This window comes from Topomyia yanbarensis, chromosome 1, assembly GCF_030247195.1.
Source record: "Topomyia yanbarensis strain Yona2022 chromosome 1, ASM3024719v1, whole genome shotgun sequence".
Lineage (NCBI taxonomy): Eukaryota > Metazoa > Arthropoda > Insecta > Diptera > Culicidae > Topomyia > Topomyia yanbarensis.
Window position 1 is genome coordinate 15399860 of NC_080670.1, and position 25006 is coordinate 15424865.

At 38.6% G+C, this 25006-nt stretch overlaps 1 protein-coding gene across 1 annotated transcript in view; it reads left to right on the forward strand.

The window, feature by feature from the left end:
* The window catches only part of LOC131676963 (acyl-CoA Delta-9 desaturase), a 39026-nt gene that overhangs the window by 9376 nt on the left and 4644 nt on the right, over nt 1-25006 (forward strand). The window contains exons 2-3 of the mRNA XM_058956414.1: nt 14053-14222; nt 14297-14477. Coding sequence (XP_058812397.1) covers nt 14076-14222; nt 14297-14477 — 328 coding nt within the window. The 5' untranslated portion in view covers nt 14053-14075. The remainder of the gene's footprint in view (nt 1-14052; nt 14223-14296; nt 14478-25006) is intronic.

Below are 25006 nucleotides of genomic sequence, written 5' to 3' on the forward strand. Positions count from 1 at the left end.
TTCGTCTGGTTTTTCTACATAATTCATCTGCAGGTCCTGAGTTAGGCTGCTTATGATGTATGCGGCGCAGATCACGTAGGCCTTGGATTTAGTCTAATTTGGATTCCTGATTCTACCAAATTTTATGTGATTGTTCTTGGGAGGAATGTCAGTGCCTCTAAAATGATAACAGGTTTTCGGTTTTTTTTCGTGTGCTGCTGCGGCTGCGGCTGCTGCTGGTGCCAAATCAACAACCTTGCGGCCGTGACAAAAAGGGCGTACGGGTATCCGCGTGCTCATATTCGTTGTACGCGATTGGTTTCCTTTTTTCTTTGATTTGTTGTATCCGATTGGCTTCGTTCTGGGTTTTGTTGATTTCCAAATGTGACAGGTTGTCTAACAGGTAATTTCGAATTCAAGCACCCACTATTGAAGACTGGTCGGAGGTAAAAACGCGTTACGTTCAGTTTCTTTTTGTATTTTGCTACCCATTCTGGTAGTTTGGATTACGAGTGTTTCGCGATTTTGGTACGAGAAATTTTTATGTGGCAATGTTCATTAAGCCGTGAGATGGAATAAAATCCTAATCTCACAAGAAAATCAACCGCTTGTTCGCATTTTTAAGTATCAAGTAACACCTTGTTGTTTGAGTGCCATTTAATTGAAAGCCTTTTTTCGACATAACATATTTCACAGTTTTGGACAAAATATTCTTATTGCTTCTCGGATTCGTTTCGACGACTGACGGCTGAACCAGAGTCCGACGTGCACACAATTGATATAGTGTACCATATCTTCTATGTCCTTTTCTAAAATACCTTGCTTTTTTGCTTGTTTTTTCAAATCAATCATGAAATGGTACGGAACATCGAGTTTTTTTGTTAGGGGAAACTTTGCCACTGCGACCACTATTCAGGTAATCTTTTGTGGCTTCCCATGTTTGCTCTGCATGTTACAAATTGCCCGAATCCAGTATAGTTTGAAGCGAGGTGAAGCGTTTGTCTACATGTGTCCGCTTTTTCATCTGCGAACTGGTACTTGTTTAGCGCTACTTTCGATAAGTGCTCCACTCGAATAATATTGATCCAGTAGTTTTTCCATCAGTTTCAGAAGTGTTGATGTCAATCAAATAGGTCTAAAGGGCTTGGATAGTGTCAAGTCTTTTACCTATTGTTGGAATAAATATTACCCTAGCTTTTCTGCATCTTATAGGCGGGCTTTTAGGCCCAAGAATAAGACTGGATCTCAGGATGTTCAGTGGATCCGGAAGAATTGTTTACCGATTTTTGAAGAAATGTTGCAAGCATGATTTTCAAGGCCGTGCGATTCGTAGGGTTCGAAGGTGTTGATAGTCCATTTAATTAGAGATGGTGTAAAAATCTGACTGGCCAGTTTCTGTGATGCCTCACAAGGCCTGTTGAGATGGAGTTCATCACAATTCTGACAAGTCGAATTCTCGTCTATCACAACCAACCGAGGAAAGTGGGTGTTCATTGGCACACCCGTTGTTTAACTATTGTCAATTGTTATAGAAGCATCGCCCTTTTCGCTTGTCCCAGGCCATTTGTGTGATTCTATGATTAGGCTGGAAAGTTTCCGATGTTTTTACAAAATTTATTTGGAAAGAGTGGTCCTATGGTGTGACCAATAGCCAGTACCCTTCACTTTATAGAAAAGGCGTCTAGCTTCCTTCTCGAGTGCTGCTAGGTTTTACGTTTCACCAAAGAAACATTGTGACATACAGACCTTTTTACAAGAGGACAACTGTCATTATAGGCGGTCATGATCTTGCTTTGTAGGTGATTTGCCGCATTATCCAGATCTGCTGGAGATTGGATCTTACTCTCCGCTCTTTTAAACTGTTCCTAGTGTGAGCGAAATACAATCTAATTTATTTCCCTGTATTTTTACACTGAGTTTGGCTTTATGGCGAACATTGTATCTATGATCCGACACTAGGTTCGTCAGAAAAGTGCCACCTCATTATCTTTTCCATTCTATGAGCTGAGCGCCACATAACTTGAGGTCCAATACTTCGCTCCTAGCTACATCCATAAATGTAGGTTCAACTCTCTTGTTACATACATTGACGCCATTTGACGAAAGGTATTTTAGTAGGTACTCACATCTGGTATTTCTATCCCTGCTATCCCATATTGTGTGATGTGCACTGGCATCCAATGATGAGGATCGTGTTAATGCTTCTGCAGCACCTGAAGAGGGCGTCGACTTCAGAAAGTGATGCTGTATCCGTATCACCAGGGAAGTGAAGAGATGCGATCACAATCTCCTGCCTGCCCCCCTAGCCATTAGTTTGGTGTTCCACTGTTATTGCAACGACGTCTCGTTGAATGAATCCTGTAATTAGAGAGAACTAAGTTGCTCCATTTATCAGAACTACAGGGCTTGGAACTGGCTCTTCTTTGTAATATACTAACTTGTGAACTGATGTCTGGCGAACCTTCGGGCAAGGATGCTTGTGGCAGCTTTTGCGTGAAGAAGTTTCATTTGGATGCAGCGAATGCTGATTATTGTTTTGGTGTTGTGTTGGCCGTCGATTTAAAGTAATTTATCTTTAGAATAGACAGGAGTTTAATTTTAAAAAAAATCTCAAAACCATGTGCTTTTTGTTCGTATCTATTTTCCATCGGTATCTGTCCTCAATGGGTATCTATCACCGACACCTGAGAGACGGAACAGAACTAAAGATTTTACATCGTTTTCGAAAGAAGTCGAGAGCGAAGATTTTTTAATCCGATACGACCTCTGTAAGGATTGAATTCAGACTTACTGGATAGAGAAGCAGTCACACTTACCACTCAACCATCGGAACCATGTGCCTGTTGTTCCCTAAACGAGCAACAAGGCAAGGCAATAGATTTCCGTAAATTTGAACGATCTCAAAGCAAAACTCCAATTCAATTTAATTATTGTGCGTCGGCAGACTATTCCCTGTCCATTAAACTCAAATATATAATACCTATAATTTCATTGATTGTTTAATTTTACTTACGTTTAGTGTTTATACGTATTTCCATAATTTCCGGGAAGTGGTTTTGTACGGTTACGTTGTTTAATTTGTTATTGAGGTTTCAGTTAAATGTTTGCTTTATCTTCTTGCTATGAACTCGACTCCCTGCGGTGCCAAGAAAGCGTAAATACTAGCTGTGATATTAAGTCACGTGATAAATTTTAAGTTAAGCTAATTTCTATTTCATTTTTATAGTACATCTTACCTTGGTTTTATTCCGCTTGGCCGTACGATTAGTTAAGGATTCTAATCAATACGCCGTGCTTCAAGCTATTAAAGTTTTAACTCATTCATTCCTATAACTAATTTAATAACACAAATAATTGCTGCAAACTTTTTAATTTCCTTCAATCAACCCATCTTCCTTCTTCGAAGCTGATGCTATATTTGTTTTTTTTTCACCACTGATTTGACAACTACCCGCTAGCCCGCTTGCTTGTTAGTTAGAGGAAAATTGGTAACAGCTGGAGGCGCGTTCGCATGTTGCGAGTGTATTCAATTGCAAAACAAAACAAAAATCTTTCAATTTTAAACCGTTAAGTAGCCAGAATTATAGACTTTCAATTCGATATACCTCTTAAGTTGAGTAAGCTTAGCTACAATAGTATTACAGCTGTAAATAGAAATGGGAAATCAAATCGCGTCCCATTTCAATGTAAATTGATTTTGATGACAATATGCGTTTCGAATTCATATCATCAGAATCCGACACTAACTTAGTGACAGGACTAAGCTTGCGCCGGATTAACGCTGGCTCCAAAATGGAGAAACCAATTGTATTCCTGAACAAAACCCTAGTCAAGCGAGATATTGCAAGGGACAAATATGAGAGGAATAACTTCTACCCTACGCCATGCGGAGAACATGCTCCATCTAACCTAAAGCGACGAGAGCTTGAACTTGACTTTGCTCGCGATGCTCCCGGCCCCTGGCCAAGCAACTACGGGTAAATGTTAGGGCAACTAACGCATTTCATTAGCGTATCCGTTTAGCAACTGTCTGCTCTTCGGCGGCAACGAGTTGTTCCAGCGTGCGATTAGTTTAATCGTCAACCGGCATTGGTTCGAACGATTATCACTAGGGTAGTGTGGGGTACGGTGGAAACGATAGCAATCTTTCGATTCGTGTTAAAATTTTAGTTTAGTTGTGCTAAAGCCGCTAGTGCACTGATTGGCTATTTGTTTATTTGCAGACAGTAGAACGGGTTGATATTTCGTCAAACGTCGATCATTTTCTATAGAAATTCGCTGGACAATTACTTTTCTGCAAGCTCTACTGAAACTGACAAACTGACTATCGTGCAGCACAATACTTTATGTTAACCGCTACGGTAGATAGTAGCGGTTCTTCGAACAAAGGTGCAACATAACCTTGTATGTTGCTTAATTTAGCTGGAAATCACAAGTTAAGCTAATTTTGGGATGCTAAGATCATTTTTAAAGTAAAAAATCATAAAAAAACTCATTTATACATGCAATGTTATGGATCCTTTTTGATGTTTATGATTCAATTTCTATGACAGGTTTTGTTTACTGATTACTTATATCAATATTATCATAAAAATCGTATAACGTGTTTATTTGCCTTGGATTTTCAAATCTTTTTCTTCTATACATGATGCACTTACATATAATTAAAAATCATTAAAATCCTTTTAAACCGTTTGGCGCAGTGAGGCACTGAAGAAGACCTTGATATTCGAAAAGTAGATAATTTCTCATAGAATATATAATATTTGACCGTTCCGAACTGCTTCGCCTGATTGTACAGCGAATATTTGTATAAAAGACCGCCTGAGATATATTCAAACCAGAAAAAGTTACGTGCATTTGAATTAAACATAGAACTCGTGGTTTCGGATATAAAAATTATTAAAATATCTTGACATAGCTATGTTTAAACTGCTGTGAAAATCGTGTTCTCATCCAGTGATGATGAAACTTTTAAAATATATCATTCAAGACATGATAAGCGAAAAGCGACGTGAGAATATAAAATATAAATAAATAAACCGTAATTTTTCAGGTTTTGTCCGGCTTCCGGGAAGGGGTGCATTTATTGCGTTCGGAGATTTGTTCATCTTGTTATAAAAAAATATCGGTGCGGAAATAGTAGTAATGGTTATTTGTTCTTTGGACAATGCACAATCTATCGAAGCGATTGCTATTAGTCGTTTACTACTCTTTCATTACTCTGATCTTGGTGGAAATGGAAAACAAGTTGAGCGGACGTTTTATGAACGAAACAAAATCTGGTGGAGTTTACTCCCAAGCAAGTTTTACTAGTTTTAGATGCGATGTTTGTATGTTTGTTTCGGGGAAATCTCTCTTTATTTTCCTACGATAATTTCCCAACTTCATAGGATTCTAACATATGGCCACTTTCAGTCCATTCGCGCGTCGTATTTGCCAAATATTTATTTTTTTTTAAGAAGTTCACGTGGCACAGTGGGACGAGCCCGGACTTAAGTCCATATATGAAGGTTATGCGATATTCTCACTAGTATTTTTCTCGTATCAGCTGAGCCATCAGAGACATTTTCGCGAGATTTTAGGTGATTTGAATGCAAAATGAATTTTTGACAGCTTTTTGAAGGGCATAACTCATGTGTTTTTTGCATTATTTGACCATAGGAACTACATACGGTTATTCTCGTTTTTCAAAGAAACGGTTGATTTTATGAATTGCATTACTTCACCAAAAATATCCGTGTGATAAAATTACATCGTAAAATCGCCAAAAATAAGCCACTAGTTGGTTTAGTTAGTATTTAGATAACTGTTTGTCGTGAATTTTTATTGAATTCGAACTTCTAAAGCGATAACAACAACGACGCCCGTGAATGCCCGCGATCACACTATGCTCATTCGAAAGCTTTTCATTTTCTCTTTAAAATAAGCCTATGCTAGTTTTGCGAAAACTTGCGATAAGCAGTCAAAATTTGAAAAAACTGTGAATGGAGACGCATGGTTATTACTGATATTTAATTTTAATATTCACTTTATGACTGGAATAATGACACTAATTTATGCACAACTTTCAAATAGCATTTAGAGCATGCTCTACAAGGGTTTTACTAGTGATCAAAAGTAAGAAGCCGAATGGGGAGTATGGTTTTTAAGTGGTAAAGGAATTAGGAATGTTTAAAATTCAGTAAATATTTTCAACCATCTGAAATGTGTCATAAAATGTTTCATGAACTATTTTTGCTAACTTACGCAATAACTGTCAAATTGAGTGAACACAGTTGAGTTCTAGTCATTTGGTGAGACTATTTTTTCCGAGTTTGCATAGCGCTGATATAGCTTAAGGGTATGCGATATTATCCTAATAAAATAAGACCATTTTTAAATGAACCATATACGCGAAAAAAGGATTTTGGATTTATATTTATAAGCTATGAAATAAGCAATCTAAGCAACTTAAAACACACCTGCGAAAACAAAATCGTTAACCATCTTGTTGATTAGTGAATGTAAATCAATATTCCACTAAGCCGCTCAAAATGTTTGTTTTGAAAATGAAAAAAATGTAGTTTTCATACCAAGTAACCCACTAATGCATTAAACGTTTCATAATTAGTCGATCACATCTTATTTGATCCTTAAAAATAATGTAGTCATTTCTAAAGCCACATAATGTGAATCAATTCGTTTCAATACGGAAAATAAATTCCAAAATTACAATTGAAAGAAATCTTTATAAAAGAAAATATTTACTTTTGAGCCACTCTAATAAGTAGTAAAGTTAATTTCTATTTTCTATAACCAACATAGGAATTCAACGCACAAAAATGTCTTTAAACAAATTTTGAACCTTCACAACAAAATAATTACTTTTGAGCCACCCTAATGTATAATGATTTTTTTTTGCAAATGTTAATATCAAAAACGATTTAGCACACGAAAATTAATATACACAAATTTTAAGAACGATTTAGAAAAAAAAATTTTTGAGGCACCCTAATGAATAGTAAATGTTCATTTTTGAAATGTTTTAATATCGAAAACGAATTCAGCGTACCAAAATTACATAAAAACGTCCTATATGAACCGATACGGAAAAGTTTGGACTTTAGTCCACCTTTTGTTCTAAGTCGTGCCACTGTGCACTGCCGCCGCCGCCGCCGGACCTGAAATCGCCCAATCCTACCTACTACCAGTACCTCTAGCTGCTAGCCCGTTGTGTCATTACCCAGCCAGGGTTGATTCTAATTCTAGTTCCCTTGGTGCTCGGTATACACCGGTACCTACTACTGATAGGTATTTGCGAGAAAGTGAAATTGAAGTTGCTCGAATGTCAAGTGCATCTACCGCGCATCCGTCGCTCCCACGCCTCATTCTCACGCGAAAGGTTGAATGAAAATATGCATAAACTTGGGCTGTATGGTTACAGGGAAACTATAGCTATAGCGATAGAGACGAGTGGCCTGGCCGGACTAGCCTACTAAGTCAAAGCAGAATTCATTTTTCATTGTCTCCTTTTACCTGTTTATCTTGCGGGTGAGGTGGGGCAATATCGGCCGGTGGTGATAGTTGAACCAAATAGTGCACAGTTTTTGTCACTCGTCGTTTAGTTAAGGGTGTCTTCTGACTGTAAACACAAATTTCGAGCGTTTTTTTGTAAGATGGATTGAATAGAAACTACCCAAGATATTTTATTGCGTTTTTGTTAGTCAACTCTTCCCCCTCAAAATTTAGAACTTTCAAGTGTTTATTTATGTAGTTACAATCTTGCCTGTAACTCCGCCCAAAATTGCACCAGTCTTTGTGGCAAGCTTTCTGCGGTTCCAGTGATTAAAACTAGAAAAAAGCAATATTTCTATTTGTATTTGTTATGGCATAGGCTATAGCCCCACGCACAGTGGCACGACTTAGAACAAAAGGTGGACTAAAGTCCAAACTTTTCCGTATCGGTTCATATAGGACGTTTTTATGTAATTTTGGTACGCTGAATTCGTTTTCGATATTAAAACATTTCAAAAATGAACATTTACTATTCATTAGGGTGCCTCAAAAATTTTTTTTTTCTAAATCGTTCTTAAAATTTGTGTATATTAATTTTCGTGTGCTAAATCGTTTTTGATATTAACATTTGCAAAAAAAAATCATTATACATTAGGGTGGCTCAAAAGTAATTATTTTGTTGTGAAGGTTCAAAATTTGTTTAAAGACATTTTTGTGCGTTGAATTCCTATGTTGGTTATAGAAAATAGAAATTAACTTTACTACTTATTAGAGTGGCTCAAAAGTAAATATTTTCTTTTATAAAGATTTCTTTCAATTGTAATTTTGGAATTTATTTTCCGTATTGAAACGAATTGATTCACATTATGTGGCTTTAGAAATGACTACATTATTTTTAAGGATCAAATAAGATGTGATCGACTAATTATGAAACGTTTAATGCATTAGTGGGTTACTTGGTATGAAAACTACATTTTTTTCATTTTCAAAACAAACATTTTGAGCGGCTTAGTGGAATATTGATTTACATTCACTAATCAACAAGATGGTTAACGATTTTGTTTTCGCAGGTGTGTTTTAAGTTGCTTAGATTGCTTATTTCATAGCTTATAAATATAAATCCAAAATCCTTTTTTCGCGTATATGGTTCATTTAAAAATGGTCTTATTTTATTAGGATAATATCGCATACCCTTAAGCTATATCAGCGCTATGCAAACTCGGAAAAAATAGTCTCACCAAATGACTAGAACTCAACTGTGTTCACTCAATTTGACAGTTATTGCGTAAGTTAGCAAAAATAGTTCATGAAACATTTTATGACACATTTCAGATGGTTGAAAATATTTACTGAATTTTAAACATTCCTAATTCCTTTACCACTTAAAAACCATACTCCCCATTCGGCTTCTTACTTTTGATCACTAGTAAAACCCTTGTAGAGCATGCTCTAAATGCTATTTGAAAGTTGTGCATAAATTAGTGTCATTATTCCAGTCATAAAGTGAATATTAAAATTAAATATCAGTAATAACCATGCGTCTCCATTCACAGTTTTTTCAAATTTTGACTGCTTATCGCAAGTTTTCGCAAAACTAGCATAGGCTTATTTTAAAGAGAAAATGAAAAGCTTTCGAATGAGCATAGTGTGATCGCGGGCATTCACGGGCGTCGTTGTTGTTATCGCTTTAGAAGTTCGAATTCAATAAAAATTCACGACAAACAGTTATCTAAATACTAACTAAACCAACTAGTGGCTTATTTTTGGCGATTTTACGATGTAATTTTATCACACGGATATTTTTGGTGAAGTAATGCAATTCATAAAATCAACCGTTTCTTTGAAAAACGAGAATAACCGTATGTAGTTCCTATGGTCAAATAATGCAAAAAACACATGAGTTATGCCCTTCAAAAAGCTGTCAAAAATTCATTTTGCATTCAAATCACCTAAAATCTCGCGAAAATGTCTCTGATGGCTCAGCTGATACGAGAAAAATACTAGTGAGAATATCGCATAACCTTCATATATGGACTTAAGTCCGGGCTCGTCCCACTGTGCAGTGTTGAATGAAACCGGTCACGTTTTGCTTCAGCTTCTAGGCTCCTCAGCTAGGGAGTGCCTGTATTCAGTAGCATTCATCAATTGAGTCGGGTCTTATGGCTTGCGATGATCCGTCGAGTGCGGGGACATATGTGTGAAGATTGCTGCCGATAGCTTGGGTCTCGTGCTCGTGCAATGCCTCGAGTCAGGTGCGAGTTGGATCGATGGGAGAATGAATCGTTTCTATAATGGTGGCGTCGTTTGCGTCGGATTGTGATTAGAAGGGTTGGCTTTTTCTCTCTATGACGTGATGTCGTGCTTTACGTTACATTGATTGGATGCTTATGTTGATCATCTTTTAGGCCCTGTGCCGTGCATCAGCTATTATATCATGCAGTTGAGTGGAGTTGGTGTAATTGTATTATTTTATTAAGATTTCTAGAAGCTTGAAGTAAGTGGAAGAAATGGAAATTGACTAAATAAATACATTTAAGTTATCATTGGATAATAAGTTATGAAGCTGTGTATGTCATATTTCTTTACGAGAAATTAACCGGAAATCAGAGTAATTGGCTTGTTGAAGACTCTATATGATCACATTAACCGGTTGTCAAGGATCAACTGAAAAATCTCCAGGCTATTGTCCGGTATCTAATCTATTGACTTATGATGAGATCCCACGTACAATCAGTAGCACAAATGAACTGAGACTAACTTGACGAATATTGCCAAGGAGTCAATTGCGCTTCGGTTATCCGCTCGTTTCGTACGTTAAAAACTTTAGATATCATTGTATGCTCAAGCATTCCGAGCAATTGTCATCTGGTGGTTGGACAATCTGCTTTCAGTTGGAATAGTTGCTGTCATTTCCTGGAATGTGGGTCTTCGAGAGCGGAAAGTAACTTTCGTCGTTCAGTAATTCTTCGTCATCCATCGGCACTGCGATTTCACGTTCGTGTACTCGGGTGATCGAGTCTTCTTCCGACAGATGATGTCTTCCATCTTGAGGGTTCGGTGGATCAAGGTATCGGAGCAGTGATATTTTCGGCCGGCGTCACGCAAAATCGTTCCGTCCTTGTTGTCGAAAAGCTTTTTCAACGCTTCCTTCTTCTTCGTCATTATCTTTGCCGGACGGCCGCTATCGGCCTTCTGTTCCACGCTCAAGGATGCCAGGATCCGGTAAACTGTACTCAAGGGCACGTTTTCGTCTCAAAAATGGTGTTCCGTAAATTTTTTTTTCCACGATGACCATCCATTTCGTAAAACCGTACAACACGCTCGCGGAGTGCTTGCTGTTTCGACGCCATATTCGATAGAACTGACAGCACCCGAGTGAAAAGAAACATGCCACCCATTTCTAGGGAGTCCAGAGAGCAATTCCCTTGGAGGGAAAAAATACGCTCTTTACTTTAATTACAGAAAGGTATTGAAATCATTCTCATTTTTTATTAAACACCCGTTACCATTTGTCAGTCCGTATCAATCCAATCGAGCACGAGACCTGTCAATGGTACTCAATCCGAAGAAAATCTTTTCGAATCCTTCTCGAACGAGGACCGACAATTGACAGGTCTCGCGCTCGATTGGAATGACACGTTTCTAAATTGGTAAATGGTAAACCAACGATTAAGATGGCGAGTCTTTATCCTCTTTGTCCAGATAGATTCAGCGTCTTTATTAATTATGTAAACAAATGCATTGTACATTACTGTCATTCTATTTGTGCTGTTATCTTTCTGTCGTTCCTAGTTGCGAATCACGAATGTGGTCTGGTTTTTATAACGTTGTCGCGGTAGATCTGTTATTTGTCACATTCTCATTCGGTTGGAATGTATTCAAAATGCATACGTTAACTCCGAAAGCGGACAGCAGACATGCACTGCAGTTAAGTTTCGCCGTTAATATTTCTAATCAATTAATTGGCTTACCCTATTCCGGATCTGCCGGCGAAACAAGAACCAAAAACCTGTTTCTGTTTCAGTTTTGTAGTTTTATCATCCTATAATGTTCCAGAAGAGAACATTAAGTTTACGACTGATATATGTGCGGCGATTTCGAGGATAAAATGACACACCCAGTAAAAAAATACTTTTAACTTTTTTAGTGGGATTAGATTTATGGATGAAATAAGGTAGTTTGTATATTTGGCATTGAAACATTTCCAAATTGTTATGACAACATTGTCTACCTTGCTATAGAATGCAATCCATTCGCGATTATGAAGCCGACTTTTGAGAGCTTGGTATAGAAATGTGAATATTTTAAAACGAATCTTTTTGAACTAATACACTATTTTTGTGGATAGATTTCGTCACTTTTTGACCATCCCATTACAACAGTACATTCGGAAAATAAGAAAAAAAAAAAATAACAAATATTGTTTATATTCCCTTTACACACAGGCACACCTATTATAGATGGTCTAAGACGAGTTTCATTGAAGTCGATCGAAATCGTGTTACCCCGTAGCAGGGGCACTCATTTCACTGCGCTGCCGGGGAAAACGATAAAATACTGTTTGTGCACTGGATATAGAACAAAGTGCTGGCTTGCCTCACTGGTGGCTATAGCGTAGCGATTTTTTGCTTTTGCTTTGTGCGAGGTCAGAAGATAGACTGATGGTATACGAATTGGCTTCCGACATCGGTATCCGTCATCTACTCGTCAACCCCATTCCAAAAATACTCATATTGCTGAGGTTATGGAGAATTAATATCAACAGTAAGTCGCCATCTTGGATTCTAAAATGGCTTCAGACATCCATTGCCATCGTGTACTCATCCACCCAATTCAGAAAATACTCAACTCTTATTTTTTCGATTATAGAAGTTTTCATGCGCCTCTTTTCGGGTTAGAAAAATCTGTTTAGAAATACCTCTAACCCTATGTGCTGGTTGGGAATTGAACCCAGGTGAGCTGCATACTTTTTTACAGACGTAGTTCGTAAAAAAGAGTTCGTTATTTCGAATTTAGTGTGCAAAAAAGTTGCGTAAATCGAATATTACGTAAAAAACCTGGAGACACAAAAAATCCAAACAGTTCACATGACACATGTGAACGTCTAAAGCGACTGACCTGTCCCAAGTGCTGTCCCGGGAAGCAAATGCAGTAGCTCTGCTTTGCTTCTCGGACATCACATGTTTACTGAATTCAACGGTCCACCCGGCTTAAACTCAGTTATCATTTAACACAAAACTGAGCAGTTGATAAAGAAATAAGGCAATTAACGGTTATATGTGGAAGTTAGGTGCATCGTACGTAACAACAATTTTCACCACATTCTGTTTTCACCACCATCGGTTAAGGACCTTAAAGCATCAGGAAACCAATGCATGACCTCGCAAATTCCACTCATGCCCCACCCGAAACCTTTTGCGCACTCCTCCTATGCTCGGCACCGGTTTCCGATTACCTAACCTAGTACAAGGTAGTCGTAAACCTGCCCGAAAGCGGGCCATCCGACGAGGAAGAAGCACCAGTACACTGTACAATGTCATTCAGTAATGTTAAAATGCAACACGGCGGGTTAAGCGTAAAAGGAGAAAGTGCACTGTGTGAGTATGTCAGTCGGCGTGATACCGGCGCGCATATTGCAATTGATATCACCGATGTAAACCAGTTTTTGGCCGTTTTCCCTTTGCAAAATTTGTGCTCCCCTTGAGCGGATCTGTGTAAATATAGTAATGGGCCATACCTTTGTCTTTTCCCAGTTGTTTACGATTATTGATCGACGAGATGATCAATTTCAACATCAGCTTGGTCAGTCCAAAAATATAATAGCTTCTTCGCATGCATGGGGCATAAATAGCGGCTCCAGTTGTCACGCAGCGTTACCTTAAAGGAAACTGATTCATTAAAATGGTCACTATTCATCATCCCGGCCCGGCAATGACCACTTCAGCATGCGAGTGCGATCGATCTTTGCATTTACCCGCCAAATGCGTCACGGCTATCAACAGGAAGCCCTATCCGAGGGAAAGACAACGCGGTTACGATCTTGATTGTTTTGTAAATAGAAAATCAATTGTGTTCACGTATTGCTCGCACCCGAAGAAGAACTTTCTGGCCATAAAAAAAGTTCCACCGACACCGCAACGCATGATCTGCGTGGTATAGTACAGTGGCCTATCGGCTTCTCGGAATATTTATGTACGGTACCATTTGGGTGTACACAAAATTGACACACGACTTGCGGTTTTTCTCATTGGTATTCCACGGGGGAGGGAGCATTGTTAAACGCGTGTGATGCGCTGTGATTGAAGACATGGTCGTTAAAGGACTTTTAAGATGTCTGCCGGAATCGATCGGGCACCAAGAAGGCCATGTTGGTTCCGTCCATCTCCGAGAGAATTAAGGACTGCGATCGATGGTGCATTCTAATTACTCTAGCCGCTAGAACTGATTGTTATGCATCGATCGGGAACAATTTTATTGACGGTTGATAGACCTGTCATTATGCAATTTGAATTTATAAATTGTTTATTCACTGCCAAACAGGTAACAAGCCTTTTCATTTGTTTTTTTTTGTTACAGCTCGGATATTGCACAACATTCTCATGATGGCCCCTAATGTTCTCGGGAACACGCTTCTCCTGGCGGAGGCGTGTATAGAACAGGAAGACCCAAACAACAACCAGATAAAAGTAAACAAATCCATCCTGAATGTAAGAACTTCCGAACCTCTGACGACAACGCGTGTCCAGGTGAGATTCCGACCCAGCGGTGGCTGTAGTTAATCCTATTTTTAAGAGATATTCGGATACCGTTTCTCCCACAGACGGACGAAAGCCAAAAGACTGAACAGAAAACCTCTACCACCACCACCAGCAGTAGCAGGCCCACATATCCGAGAACGTTGGTTTGGCGTAACATCATCGCGTTCATCTATCTGCATGGTGGATTTTTGTACGGAACCTATCTGCTGTTCACGTCGGCCAAATTCAGTACCTTTCTAGTTGGTAAGTGATATGATTGTGATGTTTTTGGAACAGTTTTTACTCAATAGAAAGGGGGGTTGCGACCGGGCGGTGGTCAGTTATTTTCGTCCGCTATTTTCAAATCAGTGCTCTGGTAACCCTATACAAACATAAGAAGTTTGACAGTGCACTTCATAGATGAGGCATTATGGCTATACATTCCCAAACCAACAATTGTTTTTGGGGCTATGCCCTATATTCTAGCGTATCACTTAATGATTAGATACCATATGATGAAGAAAATCAATACATTGTTGTTTTGATTTTCATGGCAGTGACGCTGGCTGTACAGCGGTGCCTTTCATGACAGAGAGCTGTTTCCACATTTGGCAACACTGGTTACAACCTGGCAGAAAAAAATGTGTAAAGAGAGAGTCTAGTGAATGCAGACCTTGCTGCGTAAAACTGCCCTAATTCTATTAGAGATTCCTATTTGGTGATGGCGGTTCCAAACTAGTTCTATCATCTGAAGATGATGTTAACCGGCATCAAAACGTCGGATAGAGAAAAACGTTTTCGGTTCTAAAAAAACTCCGTAGACTGCTAGGCCGAAATATAAACTAAAAAATTAATTCTTAAATGTATCCATTCTGATGGCTAGAGATAGTCAATAAAACTAAAATAAGTTCTTAGGGATGATCCATAAATGACGTAGCATTTTTTGAGTGATTTTTAACACCCCCCTTCCCCATCGTAGCATTTCGTCACAAACCTCTAAATACCCCCCCTGGTAATTACGTAGCTTGACGGTAACTCTGCCCCCCCCTTGTCCCCCTTTTTTTAAAAATTCTATTCTATTCCCCTTTAAAAAAGCTACGTAGCATGACATGACCTTCTACCCCCCTGTCGTCACACATCATCACAAAATACAAAACTCCCCCCTCCTCCATATAATGCTACGTCATTTATGGATGATCCCTTAGTGGAAAGAATTCCAAAACTTAGACAATAGAGCCTAAAAATTTTAAAAGTATGTTTCCTGCTATGTGAAAGGCTCGTAATATGTCGTCAAATTATTTATTATGTATTTAATTTTTATTATTTGTTTTTTATTCACAAATGACAATTTACTTCAGTTCCAATAATGGATATTCAAGAGTTCAAAAGTATTTAAGGGCTAAGAGAATATGACAATTCCCAAAGGTGCTAGAACAGTGCCCGTTTACAAGTTGTAGAGTCCGAATAAGCATCTAACTAACTAATAAGCATGCGAAATGCGTCTTAACGGCTACCTGATAAGCATTTAAGTCATTTTAAATGCTATTGAAAAGTCGCTTTTACATTACTGCTGTGCCCTGAACATGCTATTTCACTGCTGTTGTGCATTCAGAATTCTGCTTACTGACAAGAAGTTTTTAAACAGTTGTTCAAATGCAGATTAACAATTGTTTTGCATGAAGAATGCTAATATACCGCAAGGAATGCAAATTATATGCTTTTTACTGCATACACTAATGCTTGTTGGTTACCTGCGATGTTATCCAAAAAACCCCGTCTAAAGAAATATACAGTTGCTTATCAAATTTACGTCGTTCGATAGGAATACGTCAGCATCAAGTCCTGTTTACTATTCCACGGAATGTCCGAAAGAAGACAATGTCAAATTTTGCTACCAAATTTCCGATTTGGCAGGCGATTTGTAAATGTGGAAACACAGTTGAACTTCTAGTTTATCGGTCTGACGTCTTGCCACTACTGCCTGTTCTATGATTTTTTTTTACGAATTTTGCTCTAGCTCAATTTTAAGACATATCCAATTTAAATTAAACTTCAACATTTCTATGCATTTTAGAACAATTTTGTGTTTATTTACGAACCCAAGTCACACCTGCAACAAATAACGACTGCGATCAGTTGCATAAATAAAGGCTGGAGCTTTTTAGTTGCTGAATCTGCTCAATAATGGTTGACATACACCTAATTGCAACGAATTATGTTGCAGAAACTGCTAGTCAACAACCGGTGTTACTCAGGATATTACCTATTTATTTTATTTTCAAAATTGCAAGTGAGTTATATATATATATATATATATATATATATATATATATATATATATATATATATATATATATATATATATATATATATATATATATATATATATATATATATATATATATATATATATATATATATATATATATATATATATATATATATATATATATATATATATATATATATATATATATATATATATATATATATTATAGAATAATCACTTTCCCCTGCAAAACAGTTTGAAAAAAATGTTCACTAATCAAAAGAAAATCACACACAATAACTGATATCTTTTAATTCATGTTGATTTATTCTTTTTTCTTTTATTTTCTTTTCTCTTCGATTTACGATAATCTTTCGCTTATTATTCCATAACGGACAAAAAAGAACGAGAGACTGTCACATACTGAAGACATGAAATCGAAACGTTAACCCTAAATTATTTATTTAAAGATTCAACCAGTCGCAACATTCCAGTCGCGCTCTGTGATTGTTTATTGATGTCTGTATCGTCGCGTCATTTTCTAAATTACATGGACCTTACTTGCGAGCCACAGAAAGCGTCTGAAATGCTGCAGCTGATTGCAACATTAAGTGTATCATGTGAATTTAACTAGCGCAAATTGGAAGTTAATTGTTCATATATTTGTTTGACTACAATATGATTCAGCAGCAGTTGCAATTCGATCTAGAGAGAGGACAATATCTTGACCGTTAGTTCAATTGCTGCTGTGTACACTTCTTTATATCAACAAAGTAAATAATACAAAATCACATCTTATACGTGGGTAAATGAACTCACTCACATCTCAGTAAAACCGATGTTTTACCACTGTGTGCACTCTTTACTTTTAAATTATTTTTTAACGTATTGCACGATTATTAGAAATATTCAGGTTTTTTTTCAGATTTATAGCGCTCCTTACTCCGAAAATTATTGCTTGAATAAAAATTAAAGTATGTGACTATAAAAATGCAATTGCGTTAAAAGGATGCGAAAATAAAAAAAACTGTCTTCTCGGCTATATCGTCTCAGCGCTTTTTTGAACGAGGCAATCACTAGTGATAAAGTATTAATTTTTGGAGTGTTTAGTGCTCAGTCTTCTATAACATTTCTTATATTTTTTTGATATGCACAATAAAGTGAGTTTTAATAATTTGCCGGCACATCTCGTGCCAGCGACTAGCCATAGCGCGACGAGACCTGTTTCCGAGCCAGGTAAATATTTTTTACCTCACCAACTGAATCTTGGAGGTTATTATCACGGTTGAAGCCCCCACGTTGGTGATCAGATGTTCTTTCTAGCTTTTTGCTCCTACAGATTACGAATGTGAACTTCCACACGAATGGTACTGACAGGTGGCAGTATTACCTGAACAGCTGCCACAAATTTGATTATCGTTTCAGGTAATGACATCGTAGGCTTTTGATAGTAATATAACATGGTAGAATACGATAAATGCGACTCCCGTAGGCCTGAGCTCAATTTCCACCTTCAGCAAACGGCAATATAACGAATGCTCGATTTTATACGAAAAAAACCCGAAGTCAATAGCCACTGTATTCTCGCTGCTGCGTTTCACTCATCTCAACAGAACGCCACGGCAAGAATCAGTGCAACAGATTCTTTAATAATCCAGATAAGGCACACAATATAAAAATAAACTGTTTTTTGTTAAACACAAACCACACTGACTATCGTAACTATTGCCTTTGGTGGTTGGAAATATCAATCTTTGACATTTTTTCGTCAAATTGTTCAAAGCAAATGAGATACCGATAGCTGCTTAGCTCCCTTCTGATTACATGCCTGTTTCGATTACAGCTTTATGACGCGAAGCACCAATTTGCAGTAAATCAAAGCGGTGATGTCAGAGTGGAAGCCGAGCAAGTTGGCTGTTCTCACCATAACGCTTTGATTTTCGCCAAGGAGGCTCCTCGCACTTCGCATCCTAATGCCAGTTTCAGTTCTAGCTCAGCTTATCGCAGCAACTCTATAAGGCTGCCAACAGAGTGGCGGCGAGAAGCTGAGCTGAAACTGAGACTTACTTTCGGTCAAATAACCCTAGAGCCTAAACCAGTCGACCATGGCATTTGGCAAAATGGCCTTCGGTCAAACAGTATTTGGCCAATTGGCGTTCAGATACATGACCCATTCGACCAATTGACATTTTCGGCCAAGTGGCAGTCGACCAAATAGCATTCGGCCAAACAGCATTCAACCAGATTACCAGACACCGTACCATGCACGTGGCATATCCGTCAAGATTACGCAATTGTTAACATTTTTAAAATGTCAAAACTATGCTACAATTTTGCCAGTTATGGCAGATATATTCGCCGCACCGATTCGGTAGATCTTGTAGTTAATTCATTTCTTTATTACAGAATGAGAGATAATTGTTGTCATTGGAGATGGTCAGACACCCACATTTATTTCTAACGTCAGGAATAACCCAGGGAAGCTATTTGGGACCGTTGATGTTTCTGCTTTACTTCAATGACGATACACAATACACGTTAGTGTCGAAAACTCCTCTCCGACCCTTCGCAGACGATCTCCAAATATTTCGTCAACAACAGCTTGAAACTTTCGCTGTTTGTGATGTGACAAGAATCACGCGTGTGTGTAAAACCGAAGAAGTACTCGGTAATCAAATTCTCATGCAAGATATTTTGGCAGAACTTTGCCCACGTGACCCCCGGACTTTTTTTTATTTGCCATGCATGTTCTAACGAAACGAAATAGGAGAGTTGATACCTTTTTGACTGCCCTGAGTTTGTACTCGCCTGATATGGTCACTCTAGGTTAGAACCTGACTCAGTTTCGCTTCAAGCAGAAACGACATAAGGAAGCTAGAGGAAATGCTATCCTGTGCAGTTTACGAAGTTCGTAAAATGGAATAATGGATTAAATTTATTTGTAAATATTTACAAACATCTTTTCAGCAGCCTGTTTTCCTGTAGGTTATGCCAGCAACAAATAAATCCTGTTGTTTGTAAACAACGTATGAATCGAGTGTCGTTGCCTCTCGCTCTCACCAGCATTGTAAATAATCCAAATTGTTTCTAATACATATTAGCTACCTATTACAGATACCGAGTAGAGGATCCAAGAAAATAACGAGATCCGATCCTAACCTTGACAATGGACCACAATCACAATCTCAAAAGTTGTTCCTGGGGCGAGCCGTAACATTACAATTCAACTCGATTAGCCCCTTGTCAAGGGTAAATCTCGAACCTGATAGTCAAATCTGGTCTCAAAATCTCGTTCAATCGAGAAACTTTCCAGCTGTTTCAAACAAGTTCAAATATTTGGAAAACTTTCCGAACACTGCGCCTCAACATAGCCCCCAAAAGTAAACAGCCGGTTATCTGAGAAATAATCTGACATCCTAATAACAAACTTTTGATAAATGACCTACATGGGTATCAAGCGACGAACCCAATCGTATTTATTTACATATCTAGTATTGCCACCAGTTCGATGACTCTTCCGTTTCGCCCTTCTCAGGTCTTTGGTAGCTCTCACGTGACGGCCCTGCGTCTCTCTATGGTACCGTTTAATATTGTAAATCGTTTCAAAAATTAATTTTTCAACCATCCGGTTGTGCGCGGAATTATGCACCTTTTTTCGAGTAACTCGTGATTAGGGCATATTAGCCAACGGTCAAAACCGCTTTGTGGGGAAATTTGGACGAATCATTATTTTTCGAACATAATTTTTGACAGTTAAAAAAAGAAAAATGATCTCTTTCATCTGCTGATGCGACGTCTTATACTAATACGAAAGCCTGAATTTTCACTCAAAATGAATTTTTCTAGTTGGGTTTCCAGTCCTTATTATAATTTACTCGAGATATAATTTATATCAATGTTAATCAGTTCTGTTTCGATACGATACGTGTTTTATGTCTCGTTTCTTCTCGAAATCCCCGGTTCGAAACCAGATTAGTCACCTCAAACGAACGCTTCTAATGGAACTCTGCTGGTCTACGCATCGGTGGTATGGTAGCAAACCTAACAGCTGTTAGGTCGGAACTGAGTCACTTTCAGCCTCAGGCAAATACAGAATGGTAGTGCAGTAACTCGATGGAGTGCAAGTTTTTGATCGAGCAAGGTTTCCGTTCCGTTTCCTTATCATATTACGACTCGTCATTAGAATCCCCGAAATTTTTATGACTAACAGTTAGACACGTGTGTCAATTTAATTTTTACAAACCTACATCACTCGAGCATCTCGAAATAAACCGTCACCGTCGTCAGTGCACCACGGTTAGAACATAGGAGGTGCGGGGCTAGTTCCACTCGCTTTGTCAGCGATTCGCATCGAGCAGACTGATGGCGAGAGACCTGTTCGGAATAACTTGAGACATGCAAATGTCCAATCAAACTGTAATTTTTAAAGGTTGCGTTTTCAATTCGACGCTTCCCGCTAATGGGAAGCATTTGAATGACTGTCTCCTGATGTTTACCAGCTGGGGTCCCCGAGGGAACGCAGTACCACGTGAGGTGCTTCACAGAATCGAATTATAGAGCTTTCGATACGTCACACCGCCGTGTGATGTTCGTATTTGTTCTTTCCAATAAGGTACTTGGCAATATGCGCTTTGAATGAGGAATTTACTTACACGTGGTTACGCGTTGTTGAGCTTCAAATTTGCATCATTTCGATGTTTGTGGAAACTAATGAGCAACATTCAACGTTATGATGTATGAATTGCGAACAGTTGGCAAACGCTGGATCTACAATTAGCCGGAAGCGACCATGACAGGGTCATGAGAAAGAGTGTGATGTTTTGTTCTGTGTTGAATGCGAATGCGGTTGATGTGGCACAACCACCTTATCTTCCATCATGGGCCTCATCAATTTGTTTACGTTGTACTAATGCAGGTTGCAATGCAAAAGTACGGTGAGCTCGTCTTCCATTTCATTGAGGTCTATTCCTGGATTTTTTGTTATTGAATTGGCGAACTATTCACTGGGTAAGGTAGTGATCAACTACCCCGCACTGGTTCCACTTAAATCTTACCTTTCCAAAGGTCCTTCAATGTTTACTGTCAGGTTTTGCAACGTTTGTTTTCACTTTCTTCTGCGGTCAACAATCTCGGGCTGCATCAAATGCGCACCTTGGTTTTGATAGACTTCCCACTAACTATCCATCAAGTTGTTGTTCGTCTTTGTTGTCCCTTCAGAGAAAGCCTCCTCACAAGTTGCATAAGCATCCGTTTGGTACCGGTGCACTTGCAGTGTGCAGTGTGGCATGAATTAGCTAAACAGGAAGAAAATGCACCTTCACCGGGCACTATTGAGCAGTTGAGAGTTTATGTGACAGCAAGAAAGTTTTCAATTATTTCATTCGCCTTTGTTTGGTTTGGACCCCTTTTGATCAATGATTGGCTGAGAAAAATTTAAATCAATCAAACATGGCATTTGGTTTAATATTGATTGTCTTACAGCTATTTTCACCCGACACTGCAAATATGGTTGCTTCCGGCATGCTCTTCTCGATGAACAATGTTCAACAGCAACATTTGCTGCGGTTGAAAACCATAGCTTGCTATGTCCGCCTTGCTTACCGTGTAATGTTTACCTAACAGGAGGCGAATCTAATGTCGTTTTCGTTTGACCCCGAAACTGAGTCAGGTTTTAACCCAAGACTTGGCAGTTAGGGTTAGAACCTAACTCAGTTTCGCATCAAGCAAAAACGACATAACTAATAGCGTTTACATTTTTTTTCTTCTTATTACTACACCGGTGTAGTGCAAAAAAAGAGACCGACTGATTACACCCAAGTTTGAATGCGCGTAGTATCGACTACACCGGTGTAGTTGATTGTCAAAAACGAAAACGCCATAAAATGCCATTAGCAAGCCACTCACCACGAACAACCAGACGCAACTTTTTACTGCATCTTTAAGAACACGCTACATTTGGCTACTTTTTGCCGATTACGACCTGCCTTTAAAGCTTTCGCGTCATTTCCCTGTGAATAAAGCATGCCACTTGTCTATCATGTGCCGCAGCCATCTAGCAACAGTTATAGCGATCGTAAAGTTGAGCTAATTACCGCTGTCGGACTTGTTTTTAGTTGCCCTTCATGACGATCGCGATTCACAACGACAACAAACCATATATACGTATAAATACGAGCAACCAGCTGGAGAATTTTGGCCACCACTTCAAATAAAATGTTGATATCAAATTGCTGAATCGGAACCGGGTCAGCGAAACGATTGTTGTTAGTCTCGAAATTAGCGGTATAAGCAGTTCTCAACAAAGTTTCACAACACCTGTCACTCTATACTGAATCGAACAGTTCGTTGGAACCGCATTCTTCACATGGGAATCTTACCCCAGCAGATGCTCGGACTACATATGATACGTGACATTTGTTGGTGTTACTCACGAGAACTATCTTCCCTATTTGACCAAAATATTACCTTAGCAACAGCCTGCTTCAATCCGTCGGCCAATGACGTAATCAATCGTGATTGAACCGCTACCGCGCATGGCATACCGAATTCCGTAACCACTGGAAAGTGCACTCCCCGGCTGTGTACCTTCACCTCTTCGGACTGATCGTCCCTCGTGAAATCCCGATTCTTTCGGATCGATCGTACCCAGCTATGGGATCAGCCGGGACTAATGAGATCATTTCTATGCAGTGCATCGCACCGTGCAAATTTCGGCCGACACACTTGCGTCGATCGTGGTTCCTGTCCATTCATTTTTTTCTGTTTTCGGGAACGGTCTGCTTTATGTTCCCTGATCGCGTGACGGTCATTCATCACTCTCGGAACTTACGTCAAACGGGTTTCCAAAATTGATCATACGAGCAGTAATCGGGTGATTAGATCTAAGTGATCAATTTCGTGAATTAAGCATATGACGTGCGTATGCATTTCATGTGCATGTAGACGGAAATTGGTCCCGCCGTCCAGGTTACATCTGTTAGCCCACGCTCGGAGATAAGATATCAAACCTGATTAGATCAGCATACCATAGAACATCAAATATCAACAAGTTTGAATATTAATCAGTTCAGTTGATACGCCATACGAATTTTATAGCCGACGAAACCAGTCCAAAAATATTGTCCCTTGTCCTCGAACGGGTAGCACTAGTTTTATTGCTTGTAAGGTGTAACAGGCGGTTAGCGGCCAACGTGGCCACTGTCTTTTTCTATCATCTTAACCAAGCGTCAACAGCGATGCTAATCTTTTCTCGGGTTGCTATCATAGTTATTCGATTAACTCTCAACAGTACATCCTAACATTGTAGCATCAATCAATCAAACCGAAAACCAGGTTGGGCGAGGCGAACAGCTTTAGAACACGCCGTAGGGGTTGTTCACATATAACGCTCTTCCTCGACTTCGTTCAAAGGGGTAAATTGCTCTGACAAGTCGTGATCAAATTGTTAGAGCCATTCCACGATAAGAGGATACCCCATTCAGCCAGGCTTTGAATTTCGAATCTGGTCACGGAACAGTAGACATACTTTAATCTGTCATCCCTCCCCGGTTGAATGGAATAATGGTAGAACTGAGTGTGAGGTAGGCCGAAACCGGATCGCTTGTTAGATCGACCTCGACCATTTCGGAACCACTTTTTATAATGATTTATTTTTTGTGAGCCTACACCGATGTTGAATAGCAGACAGCTTTTGGACAGTTGGTACAGTTTGATTCTCGAACTGTCTGTAAAGTGGCTGTTCCGGTTTTTTTTGTTAGAATGTACATTATCTAACGATCAACGTGTTGAGGTAACTGCATCCTTACTATTCCCATTATCGCTAGATTTCACATTAAAAATAAGAAAAATAATGTTCAGAGCTCACTGGAAGGGTCTAAATGGTAATGTAGTGTTGTAAAACTGGTAGTTTTTTCTCTGGAAATTTATAGTACTATTAGAACTATAAGCTCCTAAATTGATTATGGAATTTGCGTTTCGACTTCGTCTCATCAGAATCCGACACTAACTTAGTGAGAGCACGAAGCTCTGCTCTTCACGCGCAAAGATGGTTTCAAACAATTTTCTCCTGGAGAAAAGATAGTTTTAGATAGATTCCAATGGAGCAGTGCTGCCAGAGGTAGCTTAAGTTCGCGAAGAAAAATGAAATTTTTCTATATCTTCGATATTTATCGATATTTCGCAATATTGTTGAAAATTTATAAAACCTATTAACTTAGACTGCCTTTGACTACGTTTTCCTCGCATTTCGGTCTTTGAATGAATAATAAAATTCTCCTTTTATTTCATACATCGGTAAGGCTCATCTTTCTAAAAATAATATATATGTTCATTAGAATGGCTCACAATTCTATGGGAAAACTTGAAAATGATTTAAACTAGCGGACACAGCACTTTTTAAGTTCCTTTTGTGATCCCAAATACCTGTGCCAAAATTTGGTAGCGATTGGTTGTTTTCCGGGTTTACGTATTGCGTTAAAAGTTTGTATGGGATTTTATATGAAGAAATCAATTATTTTGCATTTAT